General features: G+C 40.0%; 1 protein-coding gene across 1 annotated transcript in view; it reads left to right on the top strand.

Moving 5' to 3' along the window:
* The window catches only part of SPON1 (spondin 1), a 259,786-nt gene that overhangs the window by 61,966 nt on the left and 180,182 nt on the right, over positions 1 to 17,638 (top strand). Inside the window, exon 3 of the mRNA XM_060606071.3 lies at positions 11,296 to 11,429. Coding sequence (XP_060462054.1) covers positions 11,296 to 11,429 — 134 coding nt within the window. The remainder of the gene's footprint in view (positions 1 to 11,295; positions 11,430 to 17,638) is intronic.

Below are 17,638 nucleotides of genomic sequence, written 5' to 3'. Positions count from 1 at the left end.
TTTTTTTAAATAAAACATCCTTATTTTAGAAAATTTAGAAATACGAAAGGCACAGAAAGGAAAGAAAAATCACCCATAATACTCCTTCCAGACACAACTGCCCATTGTAATATGTCTTAATTTTTTGGTCTCAGGTAGTCAGAAAAAAAAATCAGAGATTGAAATGAGTGGTGAAGGCTTTATTTAGTCATTTGGAGGATGGCTAATGTGGTGGCTTTACTCAGACCACATGGAGTGTGGAGATTCTGGGAGACAAGGAAAGACTAACCTGGACTTGGATAGATTAGTTAACCCATCTACATCACAGTTTCTTCAAGGGTAGCTTAAGGTTATCAGTTATTTTTAGTGGGGGGGGGGGGGGGATTGGAAACCATATATGTAAAGGCCTTGGCCAATATAGTACTCAAAAATGGTAGTTATTATTATTATTACAGTTAAGGCTATTAATAACCATCTAGAAAAACCAAGAGCAGGTTTTCATAGACCCAAGGCTTATTGGAAGAAGCTGATATTTTCTGAAAAGCAAACAACTTTGGGAGCATTCTCTGAATCGGAAGAAACAACCTTCTGTTCAATGCCTAATTACCATCTGGTAACTGAGGTTGTGGATAAACAACCATATTTACCTGAGGTGGCTTCGATGTCTTGGAAAACATTCTTTGTTTCAGTACTGGGCCAAGGGTCTTAGTCTTATCCCCCATTGGAATCTTTGCCAGAGGCGACTGGAAAGAGCACAGGCTTTGGCTTCAGACAGCGCTAGGTCAGAATGGATCATTCTGAGCTTCATTTCCTCATCTGTAAAATGGAAATAATTATTCCCATCAAGGATTCAATTATGTGACCATACTAAGTATCTGGCACACAGAAAATGTTAATTAAATATTAATTACTTTTGGCTTTTCTGATATAGTCACCTAAAATCATCCCAAAGCTTTTAAATGTTTAAAAGTTACAAAAGTTCTCTGTGACTGCCAGTAAAGGGGGTTCTAACCAGAATCCGGGTGCACAAGTCCAAGAAAGTCACATTGTTTAGAAATCCACCCTCACATCAACAAAGCTGCAAAAGGGAAACTAAGCACCCTCTGAGAAAATATGAAGCAAAGCACTATTTACATTTACCAAGTACTTATGTGGGGAGTGGGGTATTTAGTTGTTATAGGCCGTATAGGCAGTATATGTGGTTCCGTGGGACTAAGCTTGACTAGAGAGAAACTTCTTACCTAACATAAGGGGATGGCACTATTAGGAGGGACTGTGGCACAGGGAAACAGCATAAACATTAGAGCCAGGTAGGGCTCAAACCCTGGCTCTACCACTGTTGGACTTGGACAGGTTAGTTAACCTATCACATCACAGTTGTTTCTTCAAGGATAGGCTTAATAATGCATACCAGTTTTGATGGGGGGGGAGTGGGGTGGGAATGGAAACCATAGATGTAAAGGCCTTGGCCAATATAGTACTCAAAAATGGTAGCTAGTATAATTATTATTATTATTATTGTTATTGTAGTTAAGGCTATTAATAACCATCTAGAAAAACAGTTCCAAGTCAGAAGGAAGTCCAAGGAGTTGTCTAAGAGAGCTAAGGCAGATATTATAGCCCAAACATAGAGCTGGGAATCTCACAACCAAAGGGAGGAGGCAAGTACACCTAGTTATGTATCAGGCTCTGTGCTATGTAGTGGGAAAGCAAGGAGAAAAAATACCAAAAGACATCATGCCGGCCCTCGTGTAGCTTACAGGTTATTAGAGAAGTAGCCATTAATCAAGCAAACAAATGCATGTAAAATTAAAAAATAAGGTGTCTAAAAGGAAAGAGATGTGTCCTGTGAGAACATATAAGGGAGGGAATTGCCACGTGGAGGAAGGCAGGGAAGTCTTTTCAATGAAAAAATAAGTGAGCTGAGATTAAGTAAAGGATGGAGGGGAAGGAAGACACGAGAGAGGGAAAGAAGGAAGAAGAGGGGGAGATGGAGAGAGGGAAAGGATGGGAGGGAAAAGGAAATACGAATTTGTCGGGCTTTGGCAGGAGAAGACACAAGTCCAGTGTAGCCAAGTGCAGAAAACAAGGAGGGAGATAGCACGGTATGAGGCTAGAGAGGTAGGAAGGCAGAGATTCAAGTTTGTTAAGGATTTCCGTCTTGGTTCTAGAAGCAATGAAAAGCTTGATTCTAGAAGCAATGAAATTGTTCTAAGGAGGGGGACATTGTAATTGTATTTGTGTTTTTGAAAGATCACTTTGGCTTGCCATATAGAGAACAAATTGGAGAAAGGCAAGAGACAAGGTACAAAGGCTACTTAGAATAACAACTTTATATTAGTTCAGATTAAAAATGACATAGCTTAGTCTGGGGTAGTAGTAATGATGGTTGTAGGAATTCAGGAGATATTTGGAAGGTAAAATGGACAGCTGCTGGATGTGAAGGGGGGAGGGAGGAAAGAACCCAGGTGGACATCCAGTGTTTCTGACTCGCAAAACTGAATTAGGGCCAGGCTAGACAGAGGATAGTTAAGTTAGTTGCTGACAAGGTGGATTTGAGGTGGTTTTAATCCAACAGGAAATGCAAATAGAAGATAGGAGATCAGAGATACATGTCTGGAGACCAGAGGAATGACCAAGGCTGGAAAGATAAACTTGTGACTCATCCACACATAGGTAGTAATTAAAGCCATGAGTTGGATGAGATCACCTGCAGAGACAGAATAAAGTCAGAACTGGAGAGGGCTTAGGACTAGCCTTGAGCCATTTCAGATTCAAAGACCGGTAGAGGAGGATGAGCAGCCAAAGAAAGTGGAGGACACAGGAAAGTGGAGGGGTTGGTAGGACAGGAAGGAGCAATGACACTAAAGCCAAGCAGAGAGAGAGTGCTTCAAGAAGAAAGACTACATAGTATTTACTGGATTAAGCACTGCAGAAGACACTGATGGTCTTAGCTAGAGCTGTCTGGGTACCGTGATGTTCCCCAAACTCCTGGGATTGGGCTGAGAATAAGTGGGAGGTGAAGTGAAGGCAGAAAGCCAAGCCAATGCCTTCAAGCATTTCGTGACAGAGAGAGAAAACACTGTAACTGGGGAGAAATGGAGGAGTAACTGAGGATTGCTTAATTTTTCAATGGGAAAGACTCAAATGTGCTTAATAGGCTAAAGGGAATGATTTCGTGGGGGCAAAAGTTGAATCTGGAGGGGCAAAATGTAATTGTTAGAGTCAGGTAGAAGTGATGGGAGCAAAGCAGAGATGTAGGCAAAGTAAGACTCCTCTATTACAAACAGCAAGAAGGAGGACAGGATAGATGCAGCCAAGAAAATGAAGGACTTTACATCTGATGACTTCTGTTTTTTCCTGTAAAGTAAGAAGCAAGGTAAAACAATAAGAGTAAAGAGGAGAGATAAAGATCAGAGGTTTGGGGAGAGTGGAGGAGATTTGAGATCATCGTTGTCAAGAATGGGAAAGTAAAATGATAAATAGAAAGTATTTTACCAGAGTCTAATCTGATGAGGTTTTATCAGATACACAGAGCAGTATAGCAGGACAGACTCAAGGCTAGGAGTCAATTAATATAGGAGACAATCAGTCTTATCACAGGGTGAGCAGTTTATCTTAGGTTAGGATTTCGTCACATCAGGAAGATACAATGACAGAGAGGTAAGGAAGTTTTTAGAGTTTGTATATTATATATGTAAAAATAAAGACTTACAAGAAAATAACACAGGGGTGCCTGGGTGGCTCCGTTGGTTGAGCATCTGACTCTTGGTTCCAGCTCAGGTAGTGATCTCACGGTTTCATGGGTTCAAGCCCCCCAGGACAACACAGAGCCTGCTCGGGACTGTCCCTCTGTCTCTCTGCCCCTTCCCCACTTGCACTCTCTCTGTCTCTCCAAAAATAAATGAATAAACTTAAAACAAAAAAGATAACACACTGTTGACAAAGACGAGCTAGGACAGGGGACTTGCCCTTCTAGATTTTAAAATATATTACAGTGCTGTGGGCAAGGGGTGGGCAGGAGACCAAAATGGAAAGCCCAGAAACGTGTTTGGGAACGGTATAGGATTCGGTTGAATATATGCTCCATTTGCCTGGGAAAGTCTCAGTTTTGCCTGTTATTCCAGAACAATGGTTAGTAACACCCTCTTCATCCTTGTTTGGGCAATAAACTACATTGTCATCCTATAGATGACAGAGGTGGCATCATAAAATCCCCCACAAAATGGGGGAAAGATGGATTAAGTAGTGTGAAAGTAATTCACAGTGTGGACTTCTGGTGTCCCATCCCACATGTAAGAAGCTTGGAAGTCACCACTCCATTCTAACAGCAAGTAAAGTTATCTGTAAGCTAAAGAAAGTCAAAGGTAAAGAAAAAATCCTGAAAGAAACCAGAGTGTGTGTGGGTGGGGGGGGGGGGGAACACTTACCTATATAGGAATAAAGATAAAAATTATATCCAATTTCTCCTCAGAAACCATGCAAATATGAGGAGAGTGGAGTGAAATACTTAATGTGTTGAAACAAAATACCAACTGAGAATTCTGTGCTCTCTGAAGTTATTCTTCAAATGTGAAGAGGAAATAAAGACTGTCAGGCAAATCAAAATTGAAGGAAGTTGTTGTCAGTAGACCTGTCTTGCAAGAAATGCTTTAGAAGTTATTTATAGAGAAGAAAAATAATATAATTCAGAAACTTGGATCTTCATAAAGAAGAGCTTCAAAGAAGGAATAAGTGAAGGAATAAAATAGTTTTTATTTTTTGTTATTCTTTTTTTTTAATTTTTTTTAACGTTTATTTATTTTTGAGACAGAGAGAGACAGAGCATGAACGGGGGAGGGGCAGAGAGAGAGGGAGACACAGAATCTGAAACAGGCTCCAGGCTCTGAGCTGACAGCACAGAGCCTGATGCGGGGCTCGAACTCACGGACCATGAGATCATGACCTGAGCCAAAGTCGGATGCTTAACCGACCAAGCCACCCAGGCGCCCCTATTTTTTGTTATTCTTAACTGAACTAACAGATAACAGTTTGTTCAAAATAATAATAGCAATAATACATTCAATTATGTATGTTTACATCTATATACATGACACGCATAAGTGAAATGAATGACAACAACAGTGTAAGGGACCAGAGAAAGGAACTGGGAATCTTTGGTCATTATAAAGTGACTGTACTATCTGTAAAACAGTATGGTGTTATTTAAAAGTAGGCTTGAACTAGTTATAAATGTATACTATGAATTCTAGGACAACCACTATAAAAGCAAAAAAAAAAAAAAAAAAAAAGGAAGTATAATTGATTTGCTAAGAAAGGAGAGAAAATAGAATCATATAAAATGTTCAATCAAAGCCAAAAATGACAGAAGTGTGAAAGGCAAAAATAAAAACAAAAAAGGGCAACAAATAGAAAATAAATGTGGCAAATATTAATCCAACTATATCAATAATCACCTTAAACATGAATAGTCTAAATATACCAACTAAAAGACAGATTGACAGAGTGAATCAAAAACAAGACCCTGATGTGTTGTCTATAAGAAATTCACTTTAAAAATAAAGACACATATAAATTAAAAGCAGAATGATAGAGAAAGGTACACAGTGCTAACACTAATCATAAGAAAGAAAGAGTAGCTGTATTGATATCAGACAGAGCAGACTTCAGAGCAAGAAATGTTATCAGGAATAAGAGGAACATTACATAATGATAAAGGGTTAAGTACTCCAAGATGACATAATAATCCTTAATATGTATGCACCTAACAACAGAGCATCAAAATATGTGATATGAAAACTGGTAGAGCTACAAGGAGAAATAGATGAATCCACTATCATAGTTGGAGACTTCAACACCCCTCTATTAGAAATGGACAGATCTACCAGTCAGAAAATCAGTAAGGACATAGTCAAACTCAACAGTACTATCAATAAAGTGGATATAATTGACATCTATAGACTACTTCATCTAACAATAGCAGATTACACATTCTTCTCAAGCTCACATGAAATATTCACCAAGATATACCACATTCTGGGCCATAAAACACACCTTAACAAATACAAAGAAATACAATGTCTGCTCCCAGACTACAATGAAATTAAGTTAGAAATCAATAATAGAAAGATAGCTGAAAAATCCCCATAAACAGCACATTTCTTTTTTTTTTTTTTTTTTTATAAATAGCACATTTCTAACCAACACATGAGTCAAGGAAGAAATTTCAAGAGAATTTTAAAAATATTTAAACTAAATGAAAATGAAAATACAATTTATCAAAATGTGTAGAATATAGCAAAAGCAATGCTTAAGGAAAATTTATAGCATTGAATGTATATATTAGAAAAGAAAGGGGCGCCTGGGTGGCTCAGTCGGTTAAGCTTCCGACTTCAGCTCAGGTCATGATCTCACAGTCTGTGAGTTCGAGCCCCACGTAGGGCCCTGTGCTGACAGCTCAGAGCCTGGAGCCTGCTTCAGATTCTGTGTCTCCCTCTCTCTTTGCCCCCTCCCTGCTCATGCTCGCTCTCACTCTCAAAAATGAATAGATGTTAAAAAAAAATTAATGAAAAAAAATAAAGAAAAGAAAAAGGTCTAAGCAATAATCTCAGCTTCCACCTTAGGAAACTAGAAAAAGAAAGAAAATTGCATCCAAAGTAAGCAGAAGAGAAGTACTAAAAATGAGAGCGGAAATCAATGAAATTGAAAACAAGAAATCAATAGAGAAAACTAACAAAATCAAAAGATTGGCTCTTTGAAAAGATATAAAAAAAAAAAAAAAAAAAGATGAACCACTAGCCAAAATAAAAAAAAAAAAAAGAAGAGAGAGAGAGAGAGAGAAAACAAAAATCACTAATATCAGAAATGAAAGACGTAACATTACTATAGATCCAATGGACACTAAAGGAATAATAAAGGGCTATTATGAACAACTCTATGCCCATAAATGTATAACCTACATGAAATGGACCAATTCCTTAACAGACACAATCTGTCAAAACTTACACAAGAAGAAATAGGCAATCTGAATAGACCTGTATCTATTGTATCTATTAAAGAACTGAATTACTAATTAATAACCTTCCAAAACAGAAAGCACCAGACCCAGATGGGCTCACTGGTGAACTCTACAAACATTGAATGATGAAATTATACCAACATTCTACTTTCTAACTCATTCTATGATGCCTGTGTTACCCTAACACCAAATCTAGACAAAAATTTGCAAAAAAAAAGAAAAAAAAACCCTGCAGACTCATATTTTTCATGAAGGTAGATGCAAAATTCCTCAACAAAAATGTTAACAAATCAAATTCAGCAATGTATAAAAATTACATATACCATAATCAAGTGGAATTTATCCCAGGTAATGCAAGGCTGGTTCAACATTTGACAATCAGTTAATGTAATCCGTCACTTTCAACAGACTGAAGAAGAAAAATCATGTGATTATTTCAATAGATGTGGAAAAAGCATTTGACAAAACCCAATACCCACTCATAATAAAAACCCTCAGTAAACTAGGAATAGAGAGGAATGTCCTCAACTTGATAAAAAGCATCTACAAACAAAACCTATACCTAATATCATACTTACTGGTAAGAAACTTGAAGTTTTCTCAGTAAGATCAAGAACAAGGCAAGTATGTCCCCTCTCACCACTACTTTTCAACATCATACTGGAAATTCTAGATAATGCAATAAGAGAAGAAAAGGAAATAAAAAGTTATACAGAATGGGAAAGAAGAAATAAAACTCTTTTTTTTTTCTGATGGCCTGATAGTCTATGTAGGAAAATCTGAAAGAATCAACAAAAAACCTCGTGGAACTAATAAGCAATTATAACAAAAGATTAATGGTTGCCAGGGGTTAGAGGGAGGGGAGCATGAATAGGCAGAATACAGAGGATTTTTAAGGCAGTGAAACTATTCAGTATAATACTGTAATACTTACTTCAATGGTGAATACATGTCATTATACATTTTTCAAAACCCATAGAATATACAGCACCAAGAGCGAACCCTCATGTAAACTCTGGACTTTGAGTGCTGATGATGTGTCAGTGTAGGTTCATCAGTTATAACAAATGTACCACTCTGGTGTCAGTTATTGGTAATACAGAAAGTTGTTCATGTGTGAGGACAGGGAGTCTAGAGGAACTCTGGACTTCCTGCTCAATTTTGTTGGAAACCGAAAACTGCTCTTCAAAAATTAGGGTTAGGGGCGCCTGGGTGGCTCAGTCAGGTAAACGTCTGACTTCGGCTCAGGTCATGATCTCACGGTTTGTGAGTTCGAGCCCCGCATCAGGCTCTGTGCTCTCGGTTCAGAGCCTGGAGCCTGCTTGGGATTCTGTGTCTGCCCCTTGGGATTCTCTCTGCCCCTCCCCCTCCCCTGCTCACGCTCTGTCTCTCAAAAGATGAATAAATGTTAAAAAAATTTTTTTTTTAAATTAAGTTTAGGGACGCCTGGGAGACTCGGTTAAGCATCCGACTCTTAATTTTGGCTAGGGTCATGATCCCAGAGTCTTGGGATACAGCCCCACCTCGGGTCTACGCTAAGCATGGAGCCTGCTTGAGATTCTCTCTTTCTACCCTCTGCCCCTCTTCCCTGTTCGCTCTCTGACTCTCTCTCTAAAATAAATAAATAAATAAATAAATAAACAAACAAACAAACAAACTAATTTTTTAAATTAGTTCATAGTGTGGAAAAAGTGGAGTTGGAGCCCTATTCCATTATATTAAAAAATAAAATCTAAATGCATTGAAAACCAAAACGCGAAAGGTAAAGTTATAAAGCCAATGGAAAAAAATATTGGAAAATATCTCTGTGGTCTCAGTTAGGCAAGACCGCAAAAGTGCAAGCCATAGAAGAGAAATTGGTAAATTTGACTAGATGCAAGTTATATCTATTAAATGAAAAATTCCAAAAGTAAGATTAACAGCTGGGTGACAGAAAGATATTTGTAAATGATTGGGGATTCATATGTAGAAAGTACTACAAATCAGCAAGAAAAAGACCGGAAAATCCACCAGCAAAAATTCTGATGAGGCAATTCACAGAAGGAGAAACCTGATAAATTTATGAAGAGCTGCTCAAAGTTGCTAGCATTAAATGAAAACAAGATACCACTTTACATCCATCAGATGAGAAACAATTAGCCCAATAATCCTATGTACTGGTGAGGATATAGGAAAATGGGAACACTTGTGACTAGCTAATAGAATGAATGGTGTAGCCATTCTGTACAACGGTCTTGCAGTACTTAGTGAAATTAATATGTTTATATCCATAACCCAATAGCTTTGCAATCCCACTCCATGGTTTATATTGCTAAGAAACTCTCATGTGGGTTCCCAAGCAGAGCAGCGTGAAGGTCTTCATTGCAGCATGTTTGTGGAGGTAAAGATCTGGAAGTCAGCTGACTGTGCCTCACTGGGAAAATGGATAAGTAAAATGTGGTCTGTGCATGCAGTGGAATACTAGGCAGCAGTCAGAAGCAACGAATTACATTCACATACGGTAACAGTGGCATACGGGCATTCCCACTTTTTGAAAGTTCGCTTTCTACCACCCCGCTTTTACACAAGACCTACTCTAGTGTGTGTTTTCACCAACTGAGGGAGGTCCACAGACGGTTTTCACTTTCGTGAAAAAAGGCAAGAAGTGAAAATAGCATGCAGCATTTGTTGGGCAGTGAGCTGTTCGGAGGCAGTGCACCCCTGAGCAGCGAGAGTGGCCTGGCCAACCTCCTTCCCCCGGAACGGTGCTCAGCATCCCTGCATCAAGCCCCACGGCTTTGAACTGTATCTGTGAGCATCTGTGTTTCCTCTTGATTTGTTGTGTGCATCTGTTAGCAAGATGTGTCTTAAGGTGTCAGAAGAGCCTTAGAGACGTTATTTTTGGAGTCTGGGAACGCTCAAAAAATTTTCCACATAAATTAATGGTAACTGCTTCTTTAGTTTACGCCATGTCAGCTTACAAACGGTTTCATAGGTATGCTGTACTTTCAGATAGTGGGGGACACCAATATCTTAAAAGTGTTAAGATTAAGTGGAAGAAACATTCAAATACAAAACAATTGTATGTAACTTCAAGTAAGTCACGTATGTATAAACACAAATAATACATATAGTATATTTTTATATTTATATATTGTATATTTTATTTATACATATATTTTATATACATTTATAAATATACACACAAACGGATATATACAAATAGAGGTAGGATAAAGAATGTAAAGATGAATAAAATAGGAGATTGCCTTTGCTTTGTCCAGTGATAAAAATATATGATGAACTAAGGAGCTTGAGTGACTTCGTTTTTTTTTTTTTGCCTGGTGTCCTAAAAGGAATATGAATTTTTAAAAGTAAAATAAGTACAATACGGATATTATCATCTTATTAAATTGTATTTGAAGATTAAATGAGTAATTCAGATAAAGCACTTAGCTGAGCATCTAGCACATACTAAACACTCCATAAATGTTATCGATTACTGTTATTAGCACTACTCATGACATAGCTCCTGCCAGTCGATTGGAGTTGGCACGAAAGACCAACTGAATTTAGATGATTTCCCCCAAGAGATCCCTCCAGGTCTAACAGTCTATAACAGTACTAGAGGGATAGGCAAGTCTCGGCAGCAGACCCAGAAGCAAGCAGGAGATATGCTGAGTCTTGGGGAATGCAAGTGGCTACCAGGTTTTTTTGCAGTGTCCAAGGAAACCTTGATGGTTAACTTGGGAGAACACCGATACAATGCACAAACTAGGAAAGTAGAGACCGCAAAGTAAATAGTGCCATGAAGCTTAGAGAGAGTTTAAGTACTTCGGTGTACTTCCTCCAAAGGGGTGTTTTCTTCTAGCATTTTGATTTCACCTTATAAAACCATAGCTGAATTGCAAATGTTAGCTATTCAGAGGGTGTTGGCTTTGGATTATTCCTTCCTCTTCTTCCTCCTCCCCACCACCCCCCCTCCCCCTCTTCCTCCTGCTTCCTTGAAGTGGGACCCAGCTTATCTTAGCGAACTAAGCAAGATCATCACCTAGTGGTCTGTTTCTCAAAGTGCTGACACAAGATCCTGGTCCCAGAGAGCAGGGAACATGTGCCAAATCCCTGCCCTCATGTTAATTCAACAAGCATTGACTGGGACTCTATGCCAGGCACTATTCTGGTGTCTGGGGATATAGAGCTGCTAACACAAAATGACAGGTTTAAAAATAAAATTAAGGAAGTGTCAACTCCAAAACTTAAGAGCCTTCCCGAAGTGACATTGCATTATAATGTGTTTATTTTCCACTGGTTTTCCACAGATCATAGATGAAGAAGAAACACAGTTTATGAGTAATTGCCCCGTCGCGGTCACCGAAAGCACCCCACGGAGGAGGACAAGGATCCAGGTGTTCTGGATTGCGCCACCAGCAGGAACAGGCTGCGTGATTCTAAAGTAAGTAAACGAGGGATGCTTGTCACACTTCACTCTCCTTCCCTATGGTCTATCGAAGACTTCAAGGTGTGACTGCAGAAAGAACAGTGGCTTTGCTGAGGCATCAGATGAGTTGCATCATCTCTCTGCCCTTAGTTATCTTAACTCTGAAATGGGGCCAAGGGCCATCACTGATGAAATGCTATAAACACAACCATTCAACTGAATCTCCATTTTTATCTAGTTCAATGATTCTCATGGCCGCTCTCCATCTTCTCGAGATATCGATACTAGGGTTGGTTAAGGAAAATTACAAACCAGATGAGCATAATCTTTGACTTCCTCCATCTGGAACTTAACACCTACTGTCCTTAAATTGTGGTAGGCTGACCTGAGACCCAACTGTAACCTCCTTGGCCTCTGGCCCTGCTTTATAATTTTGTCTTCTTCCTCCTTCCCTCAAAATTGTCCTCTTGGGCCACTTCCTCTCTGGTCTCCTGATCCTCCCTTTGGTGAGTTACGATGCATTTTAAGAGGCATTAACTTAACCAGCTGGTGGTTTTCCTTTGAAAGGTAACATTATCTCAAAACTGTGTCTCCAGAATGGTATGCCATAGAATGATGTTCAGGGAGATGTAAATAGGTGGGCAGGAAACCAATTTCTATAGTTAAATAAGTTTGGAAAATGCTTTATATAGATTCATTATATATATTAGCATATTTAAGGTTTTGCAAAGTCCTACTAAAACGATATCTGTTTAACTTGGTTTCACCAGCGTTTCCCAAACTTATTTGACTCCTTTTTTTCTGAGACATATATTAACATTCACAAGTTGGGCAAATGCAGCCGTAACCTATTTTAAATAGATTTTAAAACTTTATAGAATGATCTTGAGAATTTTAGGATTTCAGGCAGGCAAATTGTCATAGGTAGACAGGGCTCCAATCCCAGCATCTAAGAAGCCATTTTCCCATGGAGGTAAGGGGCTAGGACCTCCCCAGTCGTCTTCCTCTTATTTGAGTCCTCCTAGGGCCTTATTTATGTATTTGGTTCATTTGTCTACACTTCTGGCAGGTGGACATTTCTACAGTCTTACAACTGTGGTTAATTCCAGCCCACCTCTGAGGAGTGGCTGGTAAGGAGGTGTTCCAACTAGACAGTCCAGCCCCTATGTCTCCTGGACTCAGCTGTGCCTGGTTTACGGAAGAAAGCCTACAGAGGTCTCTGGAAGCCTCTGTCCATTGCCCAGGCCCTGCCCTGTCTTTGTCTGGCTTCCCTTTGCTGCCATCTGTCTATATATCACTTGTGTCTTACTTTAATGCAAGCTGAACATTCTTACTCAGATTCCTTGAGACGTTTGTCTCTTGGCATTAATCTGTATCAGTGAATTTTTAAAAAAACACAATTAGCAGTAGAACTTTTCAAAATAAAACCTTATATACAAACCCCAGTATAGAACATGTATCTAATATCTAGTTGGAATATGGGAGAAGGCCTGTGGAAATAAAGGCCACTGAAATGAGAACAAATTGGGACTACTTATCCAGTACTCTCTATATAGTAAGGGAGTCAGCCACCATCACTAGCCTTTGGCAGGGATTCAGAGACTGGCAGAGGAAAGCTTTATAGGGGGAAAAAAGGGCAGACTGCTGGTGTGTTCTGAATGGAGCGTAGGGTATTAACATGGGAAAGTTGGAAGCAGGCTAACTAAAAGCAGAACATCTTATGTGATTGGTTTGGAAAGCATGTTTGGCTTTCTCTGGTTGGTCCTGAGTTGGAAATAGAGGAGGCTGTGGGGGCAAAAATTAGAGGAGCTGGGGTGGTCATTGACAAGTACCAAATGTCACGACAGGGGTTGTGGTTTGGCTTCCCAGGCCGGTTGCTACAGAGGTTGGGGTTAGAGTTCTATTGTGTGGTCACATGTGACCTGACTTTTGTCCATGAGCACTTTCAGTGTCTCACTCTGGAGACTCGGTTCCCAGCATGGCTTTTTGGTTCCCACACTCTGGCCCATGGCTGCCCAGTTACTCTGCAGAGCCTGGGGCTCTGAAGAACATTGGAAAACATGAGATTTATGTGATGAGTCTTCCTTCTCTGAAAATCCTTATCCTTCTTGTCCTCCTGGCTCCGATCTCTGGTTTTCTTTGACTTCTTGTTCTCACAAACCAGAAGTGTTTCATCTTCCTGGCAGAAGCCAGAAAGGCATCTCTTGTTTACCCGTTAACAATGAACATATGTGAACATATGTTTATCCATTAACAGTGAACAAGTGTGGCTTGTTCAGTCGCTCGTTCTTTCAGCAAATGTAACTGAGCTTCTATTCGCCCACGCGTACACGATAGATAGACAACTGAGGTATACTCTTGGCCCTTGAAGTTCTCATGGGCCAAATGGAAGAGAGAGAAAAGGTCAGCGAGTCCTTTCTATGTACCAGTAACTCGGCAGCACAGCTAGCACGTTTTATCAGATATAATCTTCAGAACAAACTACCCTCATTTGACAGAGGAAGTCCCAGCAAATGAGGGAAGTTTCTTGAGTCACATGTCCATTGCATTCCAAAGCCCCATGTTCTTCCTTTCTCTTGGTTTTTGTTTGTTTGTTTGTTTGTTTGTTTGAGAGGGTATCTGGAGCAGCAAATCAAAGATATCCCGCATAGATGGGAAATCAAAATCTACCTATGTTTCCCAAAATGACTAATTAGTTGTCCCACCTCCGTTTATTGAATAGTTTGTCCTTTCCCCTAATTGTGTGAAATACTGCTTCATCAAATATAAATCTTTACACAGGTCCGTTCTGTTCTGCTGATCTTATCTATTTCTGCACAAAACCCACACCATTTTATAGCATAATTTTATGTTTTGATAGCAAGTCATTGCTCATTAATCTTCTAGTTCAAAACGTTCATGGCCATTCAAGCAGATTCATAATTCCAGACGAATCGTAGAATAAGTTTGTTTTAGTTCAATAAAACTTATATTGGGATTTTGAATGGTGTTGCATTGAATTAATAGTTTAGTGTGGGAAATGTCAGCATCCCTACAATATGTTTTCCCAGTCAGAAATATGGAATATCCCCTATTTATTCAGATCTTTTATATCCTTCAGTAAAGTACACTGATTTTTCTTCATTGAGATTCCATTTTTTTGTGTGGCTTTCTCCTCATAGGTAGTCTTGTTGCTTTTGTGAGTGGGCTCTTTTTTCCTGTGACACTTCCTAATCATTAATTGCCTGTGTTTAGGAGAGCCATTGATTCTTGTACACTGAGTTTGGATTTGGACACTGTTGAACTCTCTCGATAGTTCTTATGGCTTGTTCTTTCATTCTTTTGGGAAATAATGAATGAGTATACCTTGTATTTCCTTTTCATGTTTTAGTTTATTATCTATCACCTCTATTAGACTACTAAATAGTGCTGTTCATGCTTATTCCTGCCTTTAATGGGGATACTATTATATTTTACTTTTAAGTATGACACGAAGTACAGGCTCCAAATTGATGCTTTAATCAAGTTGAGGACTCTATCTCGCTGAGAAAGTTTCCTTCTCTTTCATGTAGGAGGCAGCATTTGGGAAACTGGCCGACCAGAGTATACTAGGATTGAGAAGGACTCAGGTTATCAACAATGATCCTGACTTCCAAGATATTTTCACTCTAGTTGTGGTATAAAAAAATACATATGCAAAGGTTAGCAAGCCTCAGACAAACATGAACTGTGGACAGTAAAGTGTGGTTAGAAAGAAGATGAGTGAGGAATGGAATAAGGGGAGCACCAGAGTTTCCAGGAAGGGTTAGTTTCTATCTTAAAGGCTAGAGTAGGCTTTGGATAAATGCACAAGGCTATTCCGGCCCAAGGGGTGGCCCTGGTGAAATTGAGGTGAGAATCTGGAGGTGAGCATAAACACGGCAGCCCGAGAGACAGACCCAGTGAGATTAGAAGGTCTTTGGGGGCCAATATCCATTGCTGAATCACGGAGGTCTTCCAGTGTCAAGATAAAGAGATTGAATTTGATTCAAGAGGAACAAGGGAGCCATTAGTGGGTATTAAATGGTGGACTGACAGGCTGGGGGGAAAGTTCATTAAAGAGTTAGTAAGGACATTTAAGTCTGGCAGCAAAGCTCAGGGCAGATGAAAGGGGAGATTCTGACTTGGTTGCAGAACGCTTGCTTGCAAAAGGAACATTTGTGTTGCAGTGTTTGGTTAATATTCCTGGTAGAATAAGCTGCAGAGTTTGCTAAATGTCTGTAGATGACAGCTCGGAAGTCTGCTTGGTTACTAGTGTTCCTTTGCCCAGGAGGGCAGGAAGGGAAGCACACAGCAATTATGACTTTCCTTTTGGCACAAACCTGACACCATTTCCATTTTCCATTTGGATGCAAAGATTTGAGCATTTCTAAATTACAGGCTTTCCAGGCAGACCTCCTTATAGCCTTCTCCCTACAAACGAATGACCCAGCACTTAAAGTTGCCCTGGCAGGCCATCATGCTGCCGGGATGCTGTAAACATTATAGCGAAGGAGCAACTGATTGAAAGAAAAGGCCCCCTGTGAACAGCACAGATGTGTACAGACCCCACCAGAGGGAAATCTTGTCCCCTTAAATCTGACGAAAATTTTGTCCCCTGAAGTGATCCTCTCTTTTCGTATGTTTGTAACCTTTATTACATGCATTTATAATTGGATTTCTGACACCCATTCATAACTTTTGGGGAGGGTCCGAGATGTGGGTCCTCTTGCTCCTGGGGAGATGGTTACTTGATGAGCCATTTGGGGAATTCAGCCTTTTGAAACAATGCAGGTAGTTAGTACTCAATAGGCAAGAGCCAAGCCCTGTTTTAGGTGCGTTACAAATACGTATGTAGTCTTCACAGCCACCCTATGGACCAGATACTACCAGAGGAAGCCGACGCACAGGAGAGAGTAAATAACTTGCCCACCGTCACAGGGTACGTGACAGAGCTGGGATTGAAACAGAAGATCTGGGCTCCGGAGTCTGTGATCGGAACTCTACCCTCTAAGATTGGTGCTACTGGATCAAGTTCATCTCCAAAACCATTAGTTGCCAAATCTGCCTCTTCTGCCTACCGTGTGCTTCATATTCATTGCCTTATCCACAGACTCTTCTCACCACAGTATTACAGGAACCACCTAATTTCTCACTATGGTTCCTTGCCCTCCCTCCGCTCTTTCCTCTGGGATAAGTCTTGCTGTCCTCGTATACAGCTGAGTCATATCACGTACCTACCAAAGCTGAACGGGGCTCTCTATCACCTTCAAGATAAAGTCCAGAATTTTAATCAGAGCATTTAAGTCTCCCCATGTCCTTTACCAGAGTCCCTGACCAGCCTCTTCCTGCACTTCCATGAACCCCGTGCTCCAGCCATTCCCGTCTGCCCATTCTCTTGGTGACATTTATTGAGCACCTCCTGTGTGTAGTCTCGAAGGACTCAGAGGCCGTCTTTGAGCAGGTCGCAGTCCTAGGAGTGAAACACAAAACAAATCAGGTTCACAATCTTTAATCTGCAGTTTTGAAAGCCAAAAATCTCTAAACTCCCAAAGAGTTTTTTTTTAACTCCCTTTAGGGCCCGAACCTGTCCTGAACTGACTTGAAGTTGTTTATAGTCTTTTAGTGTAAATATCACTGAGTTGGATATCCAGACCCTGATAGGAATGTTACAAAATATATGGAATTTGAATTGCATTGTCTTTCTGAAATCCAAAAATATTCCGAATTCTGAAATACACCTGGCCTTGGGGGGGTCGATAAGGGAGCTTTGCCCTGTCGATACAGTCTACGGTGGGAAGTTTAGTAACAAAAGTATCACTCCAAGTGCACAGAGGAGGTAGCCCTGTGGCAGGACTGGGTTGCACATAAATGTTAAAGAGAAGCAACACATTGCTTGCCAGTGAAATAACCTATTTCCAGATCTGAGAACTTATTCAGTGTTACCCATTGCCAGAGAATAAAGTCAAAATACCTTAGCATGGTGTCCAAGGCCCTTCGTGACTTGTTTCAGTCACCTTTACAGACTCATTTCTACGTGCTTCTCCTCTCCACAGGAGACTGAGCCTCATGGAGGGATCTATTTTACTCCTTTCTGTGGCCCTAGTGCAGGAGTTGGCAAATCACAGCCTGTAGGTCAAATCCAGCCCCCTGCCTGTTTTTGTGAATAAAGATTTATTGGAACACAGCCATGTTCATCCATTTACGTATTGTTGAGGGCTGTTTTC

This window comes from Panthera onca, chromosome D1 (assembly GCF_046562875.1).
Source record: "Panthera onca isolate mPanOnc1 chromosome D1, mPanOnc1 haplotype 2, whole genome shotgun sequence".
NCBI classification, from domain to species: domain Eukaryota; kingdom Metazoa; phylum Chordata; class Mammalia; order Carnivora; family Felidae; genus Panthera; species Panthera onca.
This window is presented reverse-complemented; position numbering and strand designations above follow the sequence as displayed.